General features: G+C 41.3%; 1 protein-coding gene across 2 annotated transcripts in view; it reads right to left on the reverse strand.

The window, feature by feature from the left end:
• ldlrad4b (low density lipoprotein receptor class A domain containing 4b) overlaps positions 1-19,571 on the reverse strand; it is a 244,340-nt gene that overhangs the window by 150,428 nt on the left and 74,341 nt on the right. Inside the window, exon 2 of one of the 2 annotated variants that reach the window (XM_030393472.1) lies at positions 6,886-7,733. The exons of the other annotated variant lie outside the window; for it this stretch is intronic. Coding sequence (XP_030249332.1) covers positions 6,886-6,925 — 40 coding nt within the window. The 5' untranslated portion in view covers positions 6,926-7,733. The remainder of the gene's footprint in view (positions 1-6,885; positions 7,734-19,571) is intronic. 2 annotated transcript variants of the gene reach the window in all.

Genomic DNA, 19,571 nt, shown 5'->3' on the forward strand with positions numbered 1-19,571 from the left:
TTCTACTTATTCTACTGTACTGACTCCACCTGCGAACTTACCTGGTGCCTGAACTGTTTACAACCCTTTGACATCTCAATATATATACTTCTATACTTATACTACCTGTGTGTACATGTACACAGCATGTGTGTGTGTGTCCTACATATAAAACTGAAAGCCTAACATATAGCCTCGATGCAATAGAATAGCCGGCAAACAAAGGTAAAGAGCACACATTAAGCAGCATTTCTATCTGGAACAATGACCGGAGGAAGGTGATCCAGCCCATGTTTCTTAATGGGCTGCCAAGCAATAGACTGGCAACTATTGTTTTCTCCACTCATTACCTCCACCTTGTTGTGCTCCAAAGATGAACTCTGTATTTCCTTCTCTCTTTCCCTCCTCTATTAACCTACGCGTACACCTACACACTCACCTACACGCATCCATGGAGACCTCTGGTGAACTGATCTCAAGTTAACTTTGCCAAGCATATGTTCACTCAGACATGTGTGATGCAGTAGCACATACACGTGAATCGAAACAATGGTGTTCAGCTCTGTCACACTGTGAGGTGACACCTGACACGATACGGTAGGTCGGACGGTAGGTCTCGTGTCCACCACCATTGACTAGCCCCTGGCGTGAGGTATACGCCGATGTTCCCACGCCCGCCATCGCTCTCCCATGACACGATCATGAGATCACGTCTACCACCTTGTCTCTCTCTCTCTCTCTCTCTCTCTCTCTCTCTCGCACGCGCTCACACACACACATGCCTCATGCTTGTTTGTCTGATTCTTGAGTGTATTTTAGTGTTGGTGTTGAATTATAAATATTTATTTACTCAAGTACTATTGATTATTGATCAGTTTTGCTAAAGTAAAATGAACACTATTATACAGTCGAGAGCAGTTTTCTGTGATCATCTGTGCATATGTGTTGTCGTTACAGCTGGTTAGTGCTCGGATTTATTTTCCTTCACTTCACAATGTTAAATATTTTATAAATATTCACATTTTAAGGTTCATACCCCGTCTTGAGACTGTTTTCCCATTTGGTTATTGGTCCCCCATTCTAGGGTGGTGCCTTATTGTTTTATTAGCTAATAATTTTCTTTATTATTTTGAATATTTACTTTTAGTAGTAATTCATTTCTTGTAACCAAACCTGTCCTACCATTGTACCCAACAATATCCTGAAGAGCAAAGCTGAGAAATAAGACTTTCATTGCAAATGACTGTTTCATCGTAACCGTTTTGCATATGACAATAAAGAACCTGAACATGAAATGGTGAGAGGAAGATATGGATAAGACTATTGTGAAAATAAACAGGGAAAGAATAAGTGGTGTTGTTTTGCTAACAGAAAGTGTGCATCTGGCATTTACAGAAGGACGGACGAATGAAGCAATTATGATTAGGGGCAAGAATGGAGCCAAGAAGGGAAAACAGTACTGTAAGGGAGAAAACATTGAAAGAGTGTGATGGGAGTGCACAGTTATTTTCCAGTGTTGCTAACACTAACACAAGTATACAGACAGATACACAGACCTGGCTATGACCAGTGGAAGGCTAAAAGCCTGTGTGTTTATGTGGTTGTGTGTTTTACCTCATATGAACCCCCTGCAGTAAACAAAACCTTACATTAACCTTGCAGCTATTGGCCACTGGTGTCTACCTTTATCGGAATGTCAGCACGTTTGTTTACTAGCACTCGATGACTTCATTCCCCTCTTCAACCCAGCAGGGCCTTGGTTGGAGCCTGACCAGAACTAACCTGGGCACGATACTCTCAGCCCATGAATGATGTGATGCTTGTGCTTTGAGAACAGCGAGAAGGCTCTGCTCTGGAGTGATTTCTTCATATCTGCAGTCGTTGACCATGCTAATAGTAACAGCGGGATGCCTACGTGTATCTACAAATAAGCAAGTGAGTGTGTGTGTGTGTGTGTGTGTGTGTGTGTGTGTGTGTGTGAGAGAGAGAAGATTTCAAGTACATTACATCAAATTCTTAACCATGCAGCACACACACTGCACGCCAGCGACACAAGGCTCTATGACTAGGTAAATTAACTCCCAGGAAACAACAGAGAGCAGATAAGCTATAAGTCAGTCTGCCAGTGTGGTTTCCTACAAACTCACAGAGTGAGATGTCTGCTCCCGAGATCGTTGACAGGACCTTCATACCGATCTCCCACAGAATAAAGGTCTTGTCAACTGCTCCACACTCTTGGTTGTTGAGCGAGTGAGCGAGTTTCGGCTGCAAGTCAAATAGCTTTGACAGATCAGTGGTGAGTGGAGGAGGCACATTCCTATATGTGCTATTGTTAACGATGCCAAAGGAAACATCACAGCAGGATCCCAAACTCTCAGCGATCAAAGAGAAAATGTCAGAATGTGAAAATCGTTGGAGCAGTTTGATAATCCAGGCTGGGAGGTGACATGAGAGAATGTTAATGGAAATGTTATCAGTCACCTTCACGGGTTTATATCTGCTTAAATCTGTCTGAAGTAGCTGTTTGTTCACATGAAGGAAAACATACAGAAGACGACCTAGTGGTATCTATCTGTACAAATAGTCTTGGTCTGATGTGTTCATATTTTGAGATGTGTGTGTGTGTCTAAGATATCTGCCTCCACAACCCATACAGTGGGGTAAAGAGAACACCCTGTCATAAGATTGCATGTTACATTTTAATGACAGACGCAGCAACACATGAAGAAAACATGGGACAACAAACACGTTTGTGACAGCCATTCAAATGGAAAGTGCCAATAGTGAGGTCTGTGGATTATCCTAAATATGACATCAATTCTGAAAAAGCCCCGCTCCAGTGATTTAGCGACACTGCCAGACTCACAAAGGCCAGTTTTTACACAAAGGATCAACACTGATGCAGTACAACCAGAGACATGTTTTCCTTTCCTTTTTTCCACACATCCTCGTTGTCAAAATCTGGCTCCAAATCGGCCACAATGTTACTCAAACACAGACAGTTGGATCAAAGATTCTCATGTGTGATGCTGGTGAGGCCTGAAGCATTTAGCCTGCAGCAGAGATGAAGAGCAGGCTGCCGAGGTCTGGTAAGCTCACTTCTTTCTAACTCCACACATCCAGAATTTTTGATATTTTTTGGATTCTCAACTTGTAGTCTTATGCCCCAATCAGTGCTGACTCTGACTGACAAAGTGACATCACTTGAGTGTATTTATCAGACTTCCCACAGCACTTTCACACTAAAAGGTGTTTCCATGCAGTAGCACATCCAGTTGCCTGAATAGCAATGATGAAATTCCCCTTTAAAGCAGCTTCAAGTGACTTCTTTTCGTTGATTCCAACAAAAACTGAATGAGCATCACCACCTCCTCTAATAAAGAACTTGATCTGGCTAGCAGGTGAATTTGTTTTTTTGTAGGTGAGTGAAAGACAGAGGCAAACACTTACAAAAAATGTAACACTGCAGTACTTTTCTTTTTGAAACACAGCTCTTTTAAGGATGCGTAGTGATGAGTTAATGGATCAATTTGCGGTTTTGTATGTGACAAGTAAACTCTTTTTTTCAGTATCATACCATCCGACTACAGAGCAGCTTCTTCCTTCAGCTTGTGAGACTCAAAAATGAATCCTCAGCAGATAACCCACCAAACATTTTCTTTAAATATAATTTTACGACTTATCCAACCTGCTGACAGGTATTAAGCACCTTTGAGTATTCAGAAATGCACAGTACAACTTATTATATGTATTATTAAGAATAACTTTACAAAAAAAGATTACATTTGATTAAAATGTCATTTGGCTGAAACCTCACAGTTGATATATCAAACCTGGATGAATAAAACTAGAACTATTTCCATGGCTACATAGTACAACAGGAAACTTGTCAGCTAGTTGAACCAACCTTTAAAGCCCCTGTACAGCCATGGAAAACCCCCACTGGTGACTTTAATCATTTTTGGCTGATTAGATCTCCTATCAGGACTGTGTGGGCGTGTACAGACTGCGTTTCTCCTTCACTCTCCTGCTGTCCATGCTGCACCTGTTATGGAGCCACTTTAACATCCCTATCAGCACATGGGGTCTGGGGGCTGTACAAAATTTCTATTCATTTTTGTCGATTTAGTTTGCAAACTACTTCTTGAAACATCATGATTTAAATCAAAATACACAGATTTCATCTCATGATCCGACTGAAGCTGGTCAGCATGTCACGAGTCTGAACCTGCTCATTCACTATTCACCAGTCCTGTGTTGCGGATATTCAGTCAGAGCAATAGTTCAGCTGAAAGAAGGGAAGTCACTCCCCAGAGGAAGAGGAGGGCCTCCGTATGCCTGCATACAACTTCAATTACAACAATAATAATTAGAGTAAGTGATTATGTTTTAATGAGAAACGGTTAAGCTAATTCTGAGGTGCCTAATATTTCCACTAAGCTTCTTTTTTTTTTCCTCTCTGCAGTGCTGTGAACTATTCACCTCAACGACCCGTCTGATTCTCTCATAAATCTCCACACACAGAGAAATTGTAACCTCACATATAGTCTGCAGTCTGCTTGTGTATAGACGCATCTATAGATGAGGGAGCAAATTATAGAGTGGTTTAATGACAGGAAACCAGTCGGGCCGGCTGTGGCTTAGGATGTCGGGCAGGCAGCCACCAATGAGAAGGTCGTTGGTTCAACTCCCGGGCTGTAGTCTACATGCCAAAGTATCTTTGGGGAAAAGGCACCTTGCGTATGGTAGCCTCTGTCACCAGTATATGGATGTGTTTGTGAATGCTGACTTGTGCTATAAAGTGCTGCCCATGTCATATTTGCACTGTGCAGGGGAGAGGCATCTGGAGAGAAATGCACAGGTATGATTTAGAGTGTCAGGGTTGCCTTTAGAGATGACAGTACCCACACCGGAGTCCGAGGCATCTATCTCCACCACAGACTGTTGAGATGGGTCAGGATGCATGAGCAACAGTGAATAAACCCTTCAACTTTAGAAAGTCTGCCTTAGCATCAGATCTCCAAATAAAAGGAGAACAGGCGAAGGTTAGATAGGTAAAAGGGGCTGCAACCTTGCTGTAGTCTTGGATGAATCTTCTGTAAAAGTTGGCGAAGCCCAGGAAGCATTGTAGCTGTTTGAGCGAGGTTGGAGTCGACCACTCAGCCACAGCCTACATCTTGGCGAGGACTGGTTTTAGCTTTCTTTGAGTGACCACACTACCTGGGACACTGACAGCGAAGCATGGAACTCACATTTATCAGGCTTCACAAACAGCTTGTTCTCTAGGAGTCTGCATGCACACTTAAAAAGAACAGAGTCATCGTTAATGATATTGGTAACGCTCTTCCTACTTTGACAAGTCAGAATGTCAGCTGTGAAAAAAGGACAAAATCTACTCCCTCATTCTCTCATTCAAAACTTACTAAAACAGGAAACACCAGTGCCGTTGAATCTGAGAGTTACACTCCAGCAAGGTTCTGCTCAAGGACCAGAGCTGGAATCAGACTCTGAAGACGACAAGAACGTTGAAGCCTCTGGACCCCTGGGTGAGGCAACTGGTGTGTCTGGGACAAGCAGACTGACATCAAGAATCAGGGTGCTCACACGCCCTCTTACACTGCTAGTGCATGTGTGTGTGGCAGTGGACATGGCACTTTTATTTCTATTCCCGTTAGTATACTTAGATGCCAATGCTAAGGACTAACAGTATTTCCACTCTGAGGTATTGTTACTCTTCCTGAAAGAAAAGATCTGAGGACCTTCACCACCGATTTATAGAGTGTATACATTAATGTCTTTCTTGTGCTTCTGTGGTCAGAAGTTTGGCCAATATTGGAAAATAAAAAAGGATAGCAAAGCTTAGTTACCCATGTCTCATGTGGTAAAAAGAGAAAATGCATTTTTTTAGTATCCCTGCCTACTTTATCCAATCAGGACAGAGACTTCCTTAAAGAGGCTTTCCTGTCTGCTCAGGAAACACACAGAGAGCAGGATCCTCCTGTTTGTTGCTTTGTTGCCGGGGGTCATGTGGTGGCGTAGAGGAGGGAGCGGACTGCAAAACGTATAGGAAGTTACCTAAAACGACAACTTCTTACAGCAGCTTTAAATAGAGTGCACTATTTGGCAAATAGGAAGTGATTTATGACACAGCTATACTTTGACACACATGAGGTTTTTTTTAGCAAAAGCTGACTACAGTTGGTTACGTTGACATCTCATGTAGCTCCTCCATATACCTCCTCCTTTGAATGGTCTATAAGTAGTCCTTTAAAAGGTTCAGTAGGTGTTTCTGGAGTGGTTGATTGTTGTCTCATTACCAGGTTGTCAAATACTGACGCACTTAACAATTAATCGCTGATGATGAGAAATGTCCCAAACACAGCACAATAATAATAAAATGCATACAGAGAGCAGGGTCTCTGCAGATACAGACATCACTGTACACATGTAGTAGTGGGTTATAACTAATGATTGAGAGGGATTATGTTTATGAGTCTACACATTGTTAGTACATCGCTGTACATCTGCAGCCAGTGTCACTTTAAGCATTATCCTTACAGCAATCTGCCTTGTAAGGGGTTGCACATACATTTTTTTTACCATTTCAGTTGACTGGTTAATACATTATTCTGCTTTTAGTATCTTTTTAAAAGAAAATATGTATGAACTATGAAAATTGTAATCTTGGGGGAATTCCTTGTCTCAGTCCATCATTCACTTTCATCATTCATCATTCATATGTATCGTCACAAAGAGACTGTGAATTAAAGGGTGGGTGTAATTTAACACCCCACAAATCCAGGACTTGTCACGGCCTGTGGTCACACAGAGACACAGATTGATATATAGATTAATACAGTCACACACACACACACACACACACAGTTGTGCACTCTGATTATTTACCTTTAAAGGCATTTGTGGCTGGTAAGTCAGTTTCCTGCATACTGCTCCTTCCCGCGCTCTGCCAGCTGCTGCCGATGCTACGATGGATGCCAATGGACAAACCTTAACCGGTCCGAGCCGAGGCTGCTGGGGGGAGGGAGGGTGGCCAAGAGGAAGGGGCAGTGCCTGCCAATCTCATTGCCATCATTCTTCATCAACAGTCCATGTGCGGGAATAAAAGTTAACTGTCGGTCATACGACTGTCGTACAGTCACCTTTCGTTCTCTAAGAACACTACTGACCAGTTTACCAGTCTGTATGGTCTTTTGGAAGGCTTGCTACTGCTGAGCGCACAGGACTTGTGGAGTGATAGTGATGGATAAGAGGAAGCGGAGCACATAAAAATGAGATGGAATCTTTTTTTATGTGGAGACACTAAGTTGGGGTGGGGCTCAGGTTAGAAGAAGATGCATGAAGGTTAAAGAAGATGCAATGCACTGAACTCTATCCTCCCAGCAGCAGGCCTACAGCCATGGTCAGCAAACTGAACTCTTGACTGTCTCTCAATTTTTCCAACCTGCCCGGCTGCAGGTGAGCGTCTCGGCCTCTTTTCAGCCTGTGAGCAAAAAAGTCTTTATATCTCTCCGTCTATCTGTCTGCCTCTGCGTCCACCGCAGTCAGGTTTGTCTCTTAAACTCAGCTTGAATCAACATGCTGTCTCTTCTGATTCTCCAAGCTCTTTTGCCGGCTTATTCCTGCGTTTCTCTGCCTCCCGTCCTCTCTATTCTCCTCTAATGCCTTTTTGTCTCCGTCGCTGCAGTCCCCAAATCAGCGCGAGGTACTGAGGCGCTCGCACACCGGCACCGCAGCTAAAAGAAAGAGAGAAAAACACAGACAGAGGGAGAAAAATTGTGAATAAAATCACGAGATTGTTGAAAACAACAGCTGAGATAGGGACACCAAGCAAAACACGGGCGGGGTTAACTGCTGGCCTGCAATGACCAGTTGAGAAAAGCACAAAAACAACAACGTGCCGCAGTGTGTGTCTCAGTCTGGATAGCAGGTGGGTGGGTGACTGGCTGGCATGGCCCCCTTTAGTTCCTCTCACCCACTAGGTTCTTACATGAAAGGGAAAGTTTTTTTTTTCTGAAAGCCAAGAGCAGCCTGTGACCCTATTTCACAGAGCAGAGGAGAGATAGAGCCACATGTCATGGTGCCACTTTGAAGTCTGCCTAATAAACAGGGCTGGAGGAGGCTATGTCTAAGGAAACAACACAACTTTATTTACATTTCAAAAGTGCCAAGTGCTGCTTCTTTGTGTGTCTGGGAAAGGAATAAAAAAGGGGGGGGAAAGAAGGATGGGGAACTGGAGGAAGCGGGTTTGGTAAAAGTGTAACTAGAAGTACACTTTTTGCTGTTATTTAGAACGCACAAGTTAAGATGTGTGTATGAGAGCGCTAGATCACATGGAGTGTGACAGGGGGAGAAAATGGAATCACAGAAAGGAAAGACCGGCAAATGACGGAAACAACCAGCAGAAAGGGGGAAAACGAAGGAAAAGCAACAAAAAAGAAGATAGAATGAAAAGGATGGGGCTGTAGAGAGAGACGGAAGCCAAAAAAAGTAAATAGATGCAGGTCTAAAAAAGTTCAAGAGAGACGAGACAGAGAAGGGAAGAATTTGCAGACAGACGGTAAACAAACACACGCCCTGTCTGAGGTTTGGATAGGCTCGACAGATCTCAGTTAGCTGGTCTTATCTTGGCTCCGTTTGCCTGTTCTTATCAAGTCTTATCACAGTAAGGATACACACAACAGCTGGTGCCCTGACAAATAGAAAAGGAAAGGAAAGGAAAGGAAAGGAAAGGAAAGGAAAGGGTAACAGAAGACAGGAAGCAAGTGAATGGAAAGAGAAACAGAGGGGGAAAAAAGAGAACACAAGATATTAGTGAAGGAGATGAGATTAGAAAGGAGGAGAGGAGCAAGAAGAAGAGGACAGGAGATGACACAAAGGGAAGTCCAGCAGAGGGGATGGGAGGAGGCTGCCACACTGGACTAATTGATTCCAGCATTACAACAGAGTTATCACACAGTAATCCTGTGTTTAATATTGAGAAGAACAATATCAGAAGAGGGATCTTATAATCAGCAGGCTCTGCTTGTATTGATGTCAGCGGTCAGGTTGTAATGGAAGACAGACACTACAGAGCACTCATGTCAGTGCTCCCTGACAGTGAACACCTTCATCCTTATTGAAAACTATTCATGAAATAAGAAAAAATTGCTTAAAGTTACAACCAGGAATCGTTTCTTCAGTGAGGTCTGGAACAAGCAAAGAGGACATGAAAAACTCTAATGTTATTAATTGATGTTTTCTTAGAGAACTGTTTTAATTGGCTGAGAGGTTTTGGGTTTTATATAGAAAGAGTCAAACAGAACTTTGTTTTGATTGTTTCAACTCGAGGATGATGCACTTTAAAGGTCATTCGGAGGGTTTGAGAAGGAGCTTTTACCTGGACAAAGTTCTACAGGTTGGCTAAAAACTCACCCATAGTGGGGATCAATGTTTCTCACTGGAATTGAGGCCCAAACACACATTCAAAGCTTTGTCTATATGATTTACTTCATGATTATCTTTTGATAATGTTTTGCATTATGGAGACGGTAATGGGATCCTGGGGGGCAGTAAAGTATTAGGGCTTAGGGGTTGGAGGTATGGATAAAATCTTCCGTCATAATACTTCTCCTGTTTCAATCCATACCAAAAACAAAATGTGATATTAGTATGTTTTACTAGTAGCACATATTCTGCAGGATCAATTGAAAAATAGCCAGCTATGTCTGTCTTCACAGTGATTCAAAGATGTTATCATAGTGCAGTCCTGCTCACTGGTTTGCAGCATTGCTCACAGGTTTTATACAACCAGGGTTATGAAAGGGACAGCTACTGCAGTATGGCAAAATCTTCCAGTCTCACACTATATACTTTCACATCAAAACGTCAAACTTTATATATCATCCTGACTTTCTATATTCTCTGTAACTTCTTATAACCAGTGAAATAAATAGGAAAATATTGAAGAGAAACATCTCAATTCCCATAAACGACCACTGCCGGCCCCAAGACCCCAATTTAGAAATCACTATCAAATGTGGATTAACAAGAGGTTTCAACTAAAAACATATGATATACCTGAATAATGAAAGCCATATGCTATTTTGACAAACTGACAAACCAGCTGCAAAAAAGCTGGGGCAAAATCTGGCAGAATAAAAAAAGGAAAGATACACAAATAATTGATTCATTGGTAAGTAAAAAAAAAATATCTAGGAAACTTACGGGGAAAAGGCCAAAAGTCCCAAAATAGTTTTTACCTTTATTTAATCTAATGGCAGAGCATTTTATAATTTATTCTTTTCAGAGCAACTGCAGAGCAGCAATACAGCAAGAAACAGCAATTAAAGAGATTGTGATTTCTGCAGAGTGTGCATATCCCAATAGTTGACATTGACATTCTTGTATAGTGTGACTTTACCACTCTATTCTGGTGGAAACATTTAAACATCATATGCTCTATCTTTCTCAATCTCATTCAATTATACTATAAATGTTAGATTGTTTATATTATATTGTATTTCACATAAAACATCTGAACTGCATAAACCTTAATATCAGGTGGACAGATCATTCCTGTAAAAGAACAAATCATTCTTCCAACTTGACACACTTAGTTGTTTTTGCTGACAACCTGTAAGAGTCAGTTCAGCCCGACCTTACTGACTGCCTGTCTGTCTGTCTGCAGGGTCATCTGAGGACAAAAACCACTACAACTATGCTGTGTGTGTGTGTGTGTGTGTGTGTGTGTGTGTGTGTGTGTAGGTGTGTGTGTGTGTGTGTGTTTGGTTCTGCTGGGTCAGCTGAGGACAGCTAGCTGTCATGACAGGCTGTGGAACATGTTGTTTGCTGTTTGACTACAGGATTTAAGGCTCAAGGTGGATGTTTGTTCATGCTCTGGTCATTTAAGGACACCTCCTGGTCTGCTGTCTCTGTATGTATCTGGCTGAAAGACTTCAGTGTCTGAGCAATGTAGAAGAGACTGAAGTCTGGAAACACCTCAGCAGCAGATTCGCCTTTATTTTTAATACAAAAGGGAAAATGAAGCGCTTTTACAGTTCATCCTGTCAAAGTTGTCATTGAAATAGTAGAAACAGCAGTAACAGACAAAAAAGGACGTGTTATTTGTTCAAGCATTGTAATACCATGAGCACAATGGCAGCTCTGATGCTGTACATTGGTCATTATAGTCTCAGCCAAGCATTGTCTTAAAGGCTATACATTAAACCATACTGTCTATAAAAGTCATGCTTCGAGCTAAATGCTAATGTCTGTGTTTAAACATGCTGATGTTTCGCAGCTATAACTGTATACTTTGTTCACATCCTAGTTTAGCATGTTGGCTCGCTAACATCGGGTATTTGCTATGAACACATAGTGCAGCTGCAGCTGATGGGACTGTCATTAGCCAGAGGAGCAACAAAGTAATAACAAATGGACTTGAATGTTTGTTGCCAATCCATCCAAACTTGTTAAAATACTTCAGTCAAAACTGGATATGTGAACTCTGTTCACTGCATTGTGGCGCTAGAGGAGAAGCCAGAGGACCACCAAAGTCAATCACTGACTCTGAAGCCAAAGTCCTGTACTTTTCAAGCCGGCACGGCACCCAACTGGAGCCCGTCATTCATTAACAAAAACATTACCTTTGAGCATAATGCAGTCACAACTGGGGAGAACATAGTAATATTGTACTTTCCAGGAGACAAGGTTTCACAGAAAGATGACATCCTCAATCGTAAGCCCACCAGGTAAGCTAAACCCAACACCAGAACCTTTTAGAATGGTTTAAAAAATCCGTCAAACCCAAGAACAATTTTTCAACAGATGCAAACACTGAACTCAGAAACACAGACGAAAAGCTCAGCAGCACAATTGCAGTCAAAATGTGATTCTTATATTAATTCTCAATGTTGTTTTTATCTTTGCCATATCTGTATTAATAATATTTTCCTGCTGCTGCAATTAGCTGGCCCACATCACTGCATTTCTTTATTTGTAAAAAACTAACTCCATATTTGCTGCGTTTACATGGATCCAAATATTCCATTGAGAAACAGAGTCACAGTCCAGTCACAACAAAAATGCCTCATATTACCACCTCGATTAAAAGGGACTAATCCAGTCTGGTGTTCAACCAATTTGACCTTTGACAATCCAATATGAAAATATTACTGCCTAATTACCATGTAAATGCTTTATCTGATCAGGAATAGATATATTGTTTCCGTGCACCTTCGCCTCACGTGGGGGTAACATTAGGTGACATTGATTCTGAGAGGGACAGAAACATGGCAGCAGCAAAGAAGAGCTGGTCTGTGGCTGACACAGGTTTTTTTTTGGGAGTCTTGGAGCACTTTAAAGATTTAAGGATTGTTGAACATCGTGGCGATGGTTGAATGGCTTAAATATATTACCCACATAGTTGAGTGATGCTTGAATCTACCGCACCAGAAAGGCAAGCATTGCTACAAGGACATGATGTGGGTCCTAACAGAAAATTGCATTAAAATAATTAATGAATTAATTTAATTTTCTCAATGGTTGGGAGAAAAAAAAATGGATTGCTCCTCTTCCTCTGTTATATTTACAGCAAATGTGGTGCTTCCCATTGGGTAGAACCACTTTGAGTCAAAACATTTCCAAAAGTTATATTCTGATTAAATGCTTTTGGGCATCTAAACACACATCTGATCTAATCACTTAATTAAGCATCCATATAAACAGTTAAGTCGGAATCTATTGATTTCATTCAGACTAAACCAAAACCTGATATGGTTCAAATTTTTTTGAATCCCCTCTGTCAACCATACTGCATTTGTGTTGCTGTCTGTTTGCCTTGAAATGAACAAATATAATAGAAATAACTCTGCAAAGTGGCCTCATAAGAAAGGAACACACAAACCTTCATAATCACAAGTATATAGTCTGGCCAAGTGTTCTTAAGCCAGGCATTGGAGCTCTGCCAGTTATAGCCCTGCTGTTACTGGGCTGTACGTGACCTCTAACCTCCCTGAAGTGAGTAAAGTAAGGAGAGTTTTCATAGCATTAAAAGCATGTTGTATCTGCCATTGTAACATACGGGGATAACTAGCAACTCTAACTGTCAGCTCTGACTCCTCTGCTGGGTCACGCAGGGACATGTGCTTATCAGCGAGACAGAAGTCAGGCAGACAAACATGGATTGGGGAACAGACTTTAAAACCATGGGGCTGGTCGCATCTGTTACACTGAAAGTCTAAGCATGCTAAGAATGCCATTGCATAACCAACCAAGAACTAGGGCTACTGATGTGATTCAGAGATCTGCTGCAACAGGGGTGGATGAAAAAGAGTCATTTAAAATATGTCGCTCTCATGGACTGCGTATATGTGGTCTGCTCTTTTCTTAACAGTGTCGGCTTGAGGAAATATCCAGTGTCTCACAGCTGGACAATAGAACTATGTGGATGTCGGAGAGATTCTAAACAACTGAGGGGGATATTTAATTGTATTTCTTTGATTCAAATATGAGGACAACTGTGGACACACAGTATGATAACAACAACAACAACAACAACAAAACACAGACACACTGCTGAGTAAGCCCACAGGCGGTGTCTTCTTTTTGGATTTGCTAAAAAAAACATCTTGAGTCTTATTTTTCAAAAAGGGTCCCTGTAAAGGAACCAAACAATGCATGGATCAAGACAGCAGTCATGAAGGTGATTTAAGATAAACAGCTATGACACTCATCAAATATGATAAACTGTGGTTGTGAGCTCGAAACTGGGGGATGTGTCAACCTCACTTTTAAAAAATCCTATTTTGTCCAACATGTCCCACAGAGCGACACTGTTCTGGAGCAGTGACGGGCTGCACAGCCCACTTACATTAAGCCCAAATAAAATACAGCAACGAATTACGGTCCACAGGTGGTCCAGATCTGGTAGCCAGAGCAGGGATGGGTGTTCTTTTTATGATCCAGCTGTCAAAATCCAAATGAAAGGAATTTATAATAATGTCGATATGCTAAACTCTATCAGTTCAGTTCAATCGATAGTTTGGAGCAGCAGGGAGTACTTTCATGCATGTTGTTGCCTCTCAGGCTACATAGAGTTCGACCCATCTTAGTGGCGATTGTTTGCAGATGCAGCCTGAGGCTGAAAAAAGGACTTTTGCCTCCTCTGCATGTTTACAACAAACAAGTTTATATTCTCCCGGAAAGATGGCAGTAAAGCAAATATAGACACATTCGCCCAATTTGTGTTTTCTGCCATCCAGCAGTGCCTCCATTAGTGAGGTGGTACATCGGAGTGACTGCGTCTGCTGGTCCCTGCTGACACTGACAACAGCATGGGTTAGACAGTGACCCTCAGTAATTGATGCAGGTGCTTAATATAAATGGTGTGTTAGAGATTGGTAACAACAATAGCTCAACTAGACAATGGAGAAATAGAGAAGAAAAACACTGGACCAAGCTGCAACAGTGTAACAGGTTTGTTTTTACTAATGATACTGTACTAGCTAGCTTGCAGAATCAATCAACAGCTGTATGTAATCATTAGAAAGTAAAAACATCAGTGAAAGAATTTATGAAAACAAAGATTAATGTTTCTGTTTCCCTTTTTTTTCTCTTTTTTTTAGCAATTCAAGACAACTACATTCTACAATCACCCTACAATGAGCAACAACATGGCAACTAAAGGTGACGTGTAGGGCTCGGAATTACTAAAAACAATCCAACATTACTGATTATAATAATACAAATTGTTGATCCACTCTTGGTGAACATCTTGGTCTTCTGCAGGCCCACAGAATTTATGTTAAGTGTCAATAATGTCTACTTTCGTTTTAGGGTAGTATTAATACAGGAACTGATCAAGCATCCATAGTACATCTAATTTTGGCATACTTGAAGTGACATTTTATCTATTTCAGGACAAACAGTCTATATTTTGAAGCGGTACTCTTGCTCATGAGCAATTGTTTGGTGATGTACAGTAACGTACAGTACGTGTATGCTGGCATCAGATGAAAGGTCATTTAAGGACACAGCCACTCTGTCACACACGAATAAATGAAGATTATACGAGACCCCAAAATGATTAATGGAAGATCCACTTTAGTCTGCTTCATTAGGCCCATCCATACCGTACTCCAGTTAAACAAGCTTGGCTTGTGGCCAGCCTGCAGTTAAGAAAGGCCCAGTAGCAACTTTCCCACACCTCAGTGGCGACTCAGCCCAATGTTTGTCTTACAAGGACAGGTAACAAAGACTTTAAGTTACTGTTTGCACGGGGATAAAATCTCCAATAATCACCAATTTGTCACTGTTTTAATACAGCTGGATGGTTTGTTTTATTTCGTCATCAAACTGAATTGTCTGACTGTTGTTGAAAACATGTTTCCTCATGTTATGTATTAAACACATGTCCCTGTCCCTATAGAGAATTTAACCCTTAATGTGAAAAGTTTCTGGTGGACTTTTTCATGTTTTCAGTTTCTATTTAGCATAATCCTTATAATACAGTATGTAAAAATGGTGTTCTATAACCCACTGGGGACTGTGTCATTGAATTTGATGCTGCCACCTGCTATACGTTACACCTCTGGCCATGTTTTCAGTTGTGTGGATGGGAGGTGTTACTTGTTTTCTTGTAAGGGATAAAGCAGACACCTCTAACCCAGGTGTTTTATTTCAGTTCAAGCAAACACACCATCATTTAAATGTAGGTTGAAATAGCAGCATTAACAAAGCTTTGGTGTCTCATGGTTCACCCACTTACAATGCAGTACTGAGTTCCCTCCCCAAACAGCTCAATAACCATTCACACCTGGACTCACCTAGCCCTATGAACTCATATGAAGGCCAGTTGGGTCAACGACCCACAAGTGTTCCTAAAAACTCTGTAAGGACACTCCCACACATAGTTTAGAAGCCTGCAACTGCTCTCCATTCAGTTAGAACTGAAGAAGCCTCTTTGATGAGAGGTGAAATGTCTTCAAGAAACTGAAACAAGTGTGGTTGCCTACGATACAGCACATAGAATGATCATGACCTGGATGAATGAGAACCTCTATCAACATTCTTACCTAAAGAATTTGAATTTGTCCAGACAGCAGTTTTGCTCGCCCTTGCCCCATCTGTCTCTCAAATCGGCAGGCTACACCTGCTTCACTATAGTCACATCACTAACTCCTTTATCGTCCGCATTTTATTAACACTGTGAGATCTGTAAGGTAGAAACAAATGGTAGTTTTTGTGTTTCGATCCCTGGCTCCTCTTATTCACATGTGTGAATGGCTGTCCAAACCAAGAATGATAATTAACAATAACTACGAATAGATCAATTTAAAAATTGTTCTAACTCAAGTGGTTGGCATTGTCCACACCAGAACTACAGCGACTACAACACTTGGAAATTATTCATTGGGATCTCTTTCACATGACACGTTCACAACCTATTAAATGCTTTATCAATATGATATCAACTTTATCTGAGACGCACTGTCAACTGTCGTTGGTGCTGATAGTGCCTCTGAAGTCTGCTTTTTCCGTATGCGTCCTCTTTAAACGATCTCCAGGATCCCATCAAATTAATGTTGACTCATAGCAATTGAATAGCCTCCATTTAACCCTTCAGTATGGTGGCTGCTAAAGACGACGACTGTAAAAATATAGTAGTGAAACATGGCATAACCCAGAAAGATATAAATGGCTCATTTAGTTGTTGATCTTTTAGATATACATGTCATCACTTAGTCATTTTATCCTATTGGACATTTGTACAAAATTGCTTGTCATACATGCGTTTTATGAGGGCACAGTGACCTTAACCTTTGACCACTAAAATCTAATCAGTCCATCCATAAATGCAAATGGTTGTTTGTGCCAAATTTGAAGAAATTCCCTCAAGGCATTCCTGAAATATAGCCATCACAAGAATGGGACGCCATAGGGCCACAACAACCTTGACCGTTGACTTTTCAGCACCAAAATCTAATGAGTTCCTCCTTAAGACCAATTGAGCATTTGAACCAAATTTCCTTTTCTGAGGTATTTCATTGACAAGAATGGGACAGACGGATGCACAGACGGACAACCCAAAAACCTAAAACCTGGAGCATAGACAATAAAACAGATTTTCATAATGGCTATAGAGTAAGTAGGACAATACCTTCTATGGTATAGATTCTAAGCATGCTCCTCACACAAACCACACTCCTCATCTGTTTATTTTACCCCAACTGAACTGCCATTATGTTTCAAGACTGACAACCCTAAATCTGAATTAAATAAAGCTGTTTATTTATTCTGTTTTTTTTCCCCTTTCAAAGGAATTATCTAATACATCACTTGCCACAGGGAAAGAAAATGTGAAATGATGCACAAAATGACTGGAAAAGCAAACGCAAACAAAGATAGGCTGAGGGTGTCATTCGTCACATCCTGTCTGATCTGGCTCTGTGTCACACTGACTGCCAGCTGAGTGTGACAAATCTGACAGGCTTCTTCTTCCTATGTATCAACTCCAAAGTCGAGAGGCCAGATGCATAGACAGACAGATCGACAGGATGTGGGGCAGTGATGGTGAAACACCCACAGACGCACAGAGAGACCGTAAAAGGGACAGACAGGTAGTTGACAACAGTAATATGGAAGGTTGAAAATGCTCTGCTGTCCCAACAGCTGCGAAGACAGACATGGGCCACTTTTAATCTGACAGGTTGCTGCTCCCATCCAGATGTTTAACTGTTACCAGTCACTCACAACAAAGAAGAACCATACAGGACAGACAGACATATTAGGCAACAGAGAAAATATTGAATTAGCATATACCAGTAAATAAAGCTTGAATGTCTGTGTTCTGTGTGGTATGGACAAGTGCAGATGCACTTAAAAGGGATATGTGGGCGATGTAATCTGACAATCCATACTGACATATGGGCTCAACACAAAGACTATAAAGAGACAAGAGCCATCGGGCAAAATTAGTCTACACTTCCATAATGAAACAGCTGATCAAAGGCCTTTCCCCGAGTCGTCTCCAAGGATTTACTTAAAATGTCTCCTGACGTTCTGTTTAGAAGCCCGGCTGATTGGCTGGCTGTTCTGAGCATCAAACCCACACAAAAGATGGGAAAAGACTGGACGGATTAGAGGAGAAATCAGAAAAGAGATTGTCTACAGGCATAAACACTGGGCTCGTACACATGATGTAATATTATTGAGCCAAAGAAAAGATGTAAAGTGGATGTTAAGTGGTAAGCTGCAGAGGGCCTGGGTACCATCATAGTTTGGAACATGGCAACAAGCAAAGGCCTGCTTCTGGTAAAACTATTAACTACTTTCACTTGTCTGGCTACCACAGCAACACACAACAGGATTTTTATGGTAATCTCTTATTAGTTTATCGACAAAGTAAGACTGCAAGCGAGAAGAATAGTCTGCTGTGTGGCTGTCGATTGACCACATTAACCTGGCGTAGCACATGATTCCTGCCCTGAAATTTTTGCCACAAGTAGGGAAATGCAAAACCATTTCCTCACCTTGCCACTGATACTGGGCTTTCATACCAGAAGCAAGGAAGCAAAAGTGCATTTGAGTCTAAACTGGTGGCAAATGAATTACAAAGCTGGAGCTATCCTTTCATAATGTCATTCACAGCAGCTTGATAATTCAAAAGGACCAATTGTAAAAAATGATTCCCAGATTTCAAAACTCCAGTCTTTAAAGGAGTTACCTGTAAGACAAGTTGATTTTGGAGTCTCAGTCCCAGCTCGTCAAATGATGACACCCCAGGTTTCCCAAAACATCAAAAACTGACGCTTTGGCTGACGGCTCAGCTGCGACCCCAAAGTGTCAGGTTTTGATGAGTTGGTATGAGACTCAGACACCAACTTTTCCTACAAAGGGCACCTTTGATGTTGTCAATAACATAATGATTTCTACTCACTATATTGAGTCGTGAGAACTATTCGCCAGTGAAACTTTGAAGGTAGGGAATAATAGCAGCATCAAGGTTTCAATATGATTCATTTCATAGAAAAAGTTTTTGCATTAACTTTTAGAAGTCAAGATTGGTACCAATGAAATACAACCCCCTGTATGCCAGGATACCACTGAACACACCTTGCAGAAGCCAGCAATATTTGTTTGCAGGTTTTCTGCTGGACAAGTAAGGCCCCTGCTTGATAAATGTTTCATACTATGTTTTAACCACAAGGCTATGGTGGTGGTTACTGTAATACTCGCAAAAGTATCTGTTATCTGGCATCCTCTGTTACCGTGGTTACAAGCCTGCTCGTGCACAGCAGGTTCCTCTGTGGGGAGGGGCTTTGAAGGCAGGACTGCAGCGCAGCAGAGAGGAAGGAGGAGGCAGCTGGGAGCTGTATCATTCATATATTCTGGCTATGTCCACTTTTTTCTCAAAACTCCAGACTGCAGCTTTAAATGATAAATCACATTTTTTGTGTTATGAAGGATAAATGATAAATGTACGACGCACTAAATGATAACACATGGTTCTGTTCAGATCATTTCATAACTCATCAATCAATTTTTCCTTTTTGCTTTTACCCCTCTGTTTTTCAAGTGTTGTTTCTCTCATT

This window comes from Sparus aurata, chromosome 17, assembly GCF_900880675.1.
Source record: "Sparus aurata chromosome 17, fSpaAur1.1, whole genome shotgun sequence".
Taxonomy (NCBI): Eukaryota; Metazoa; Chordata; class Actinopteri; order Spariformes; family Sparidae; genus Sparus; species Sparus aurata.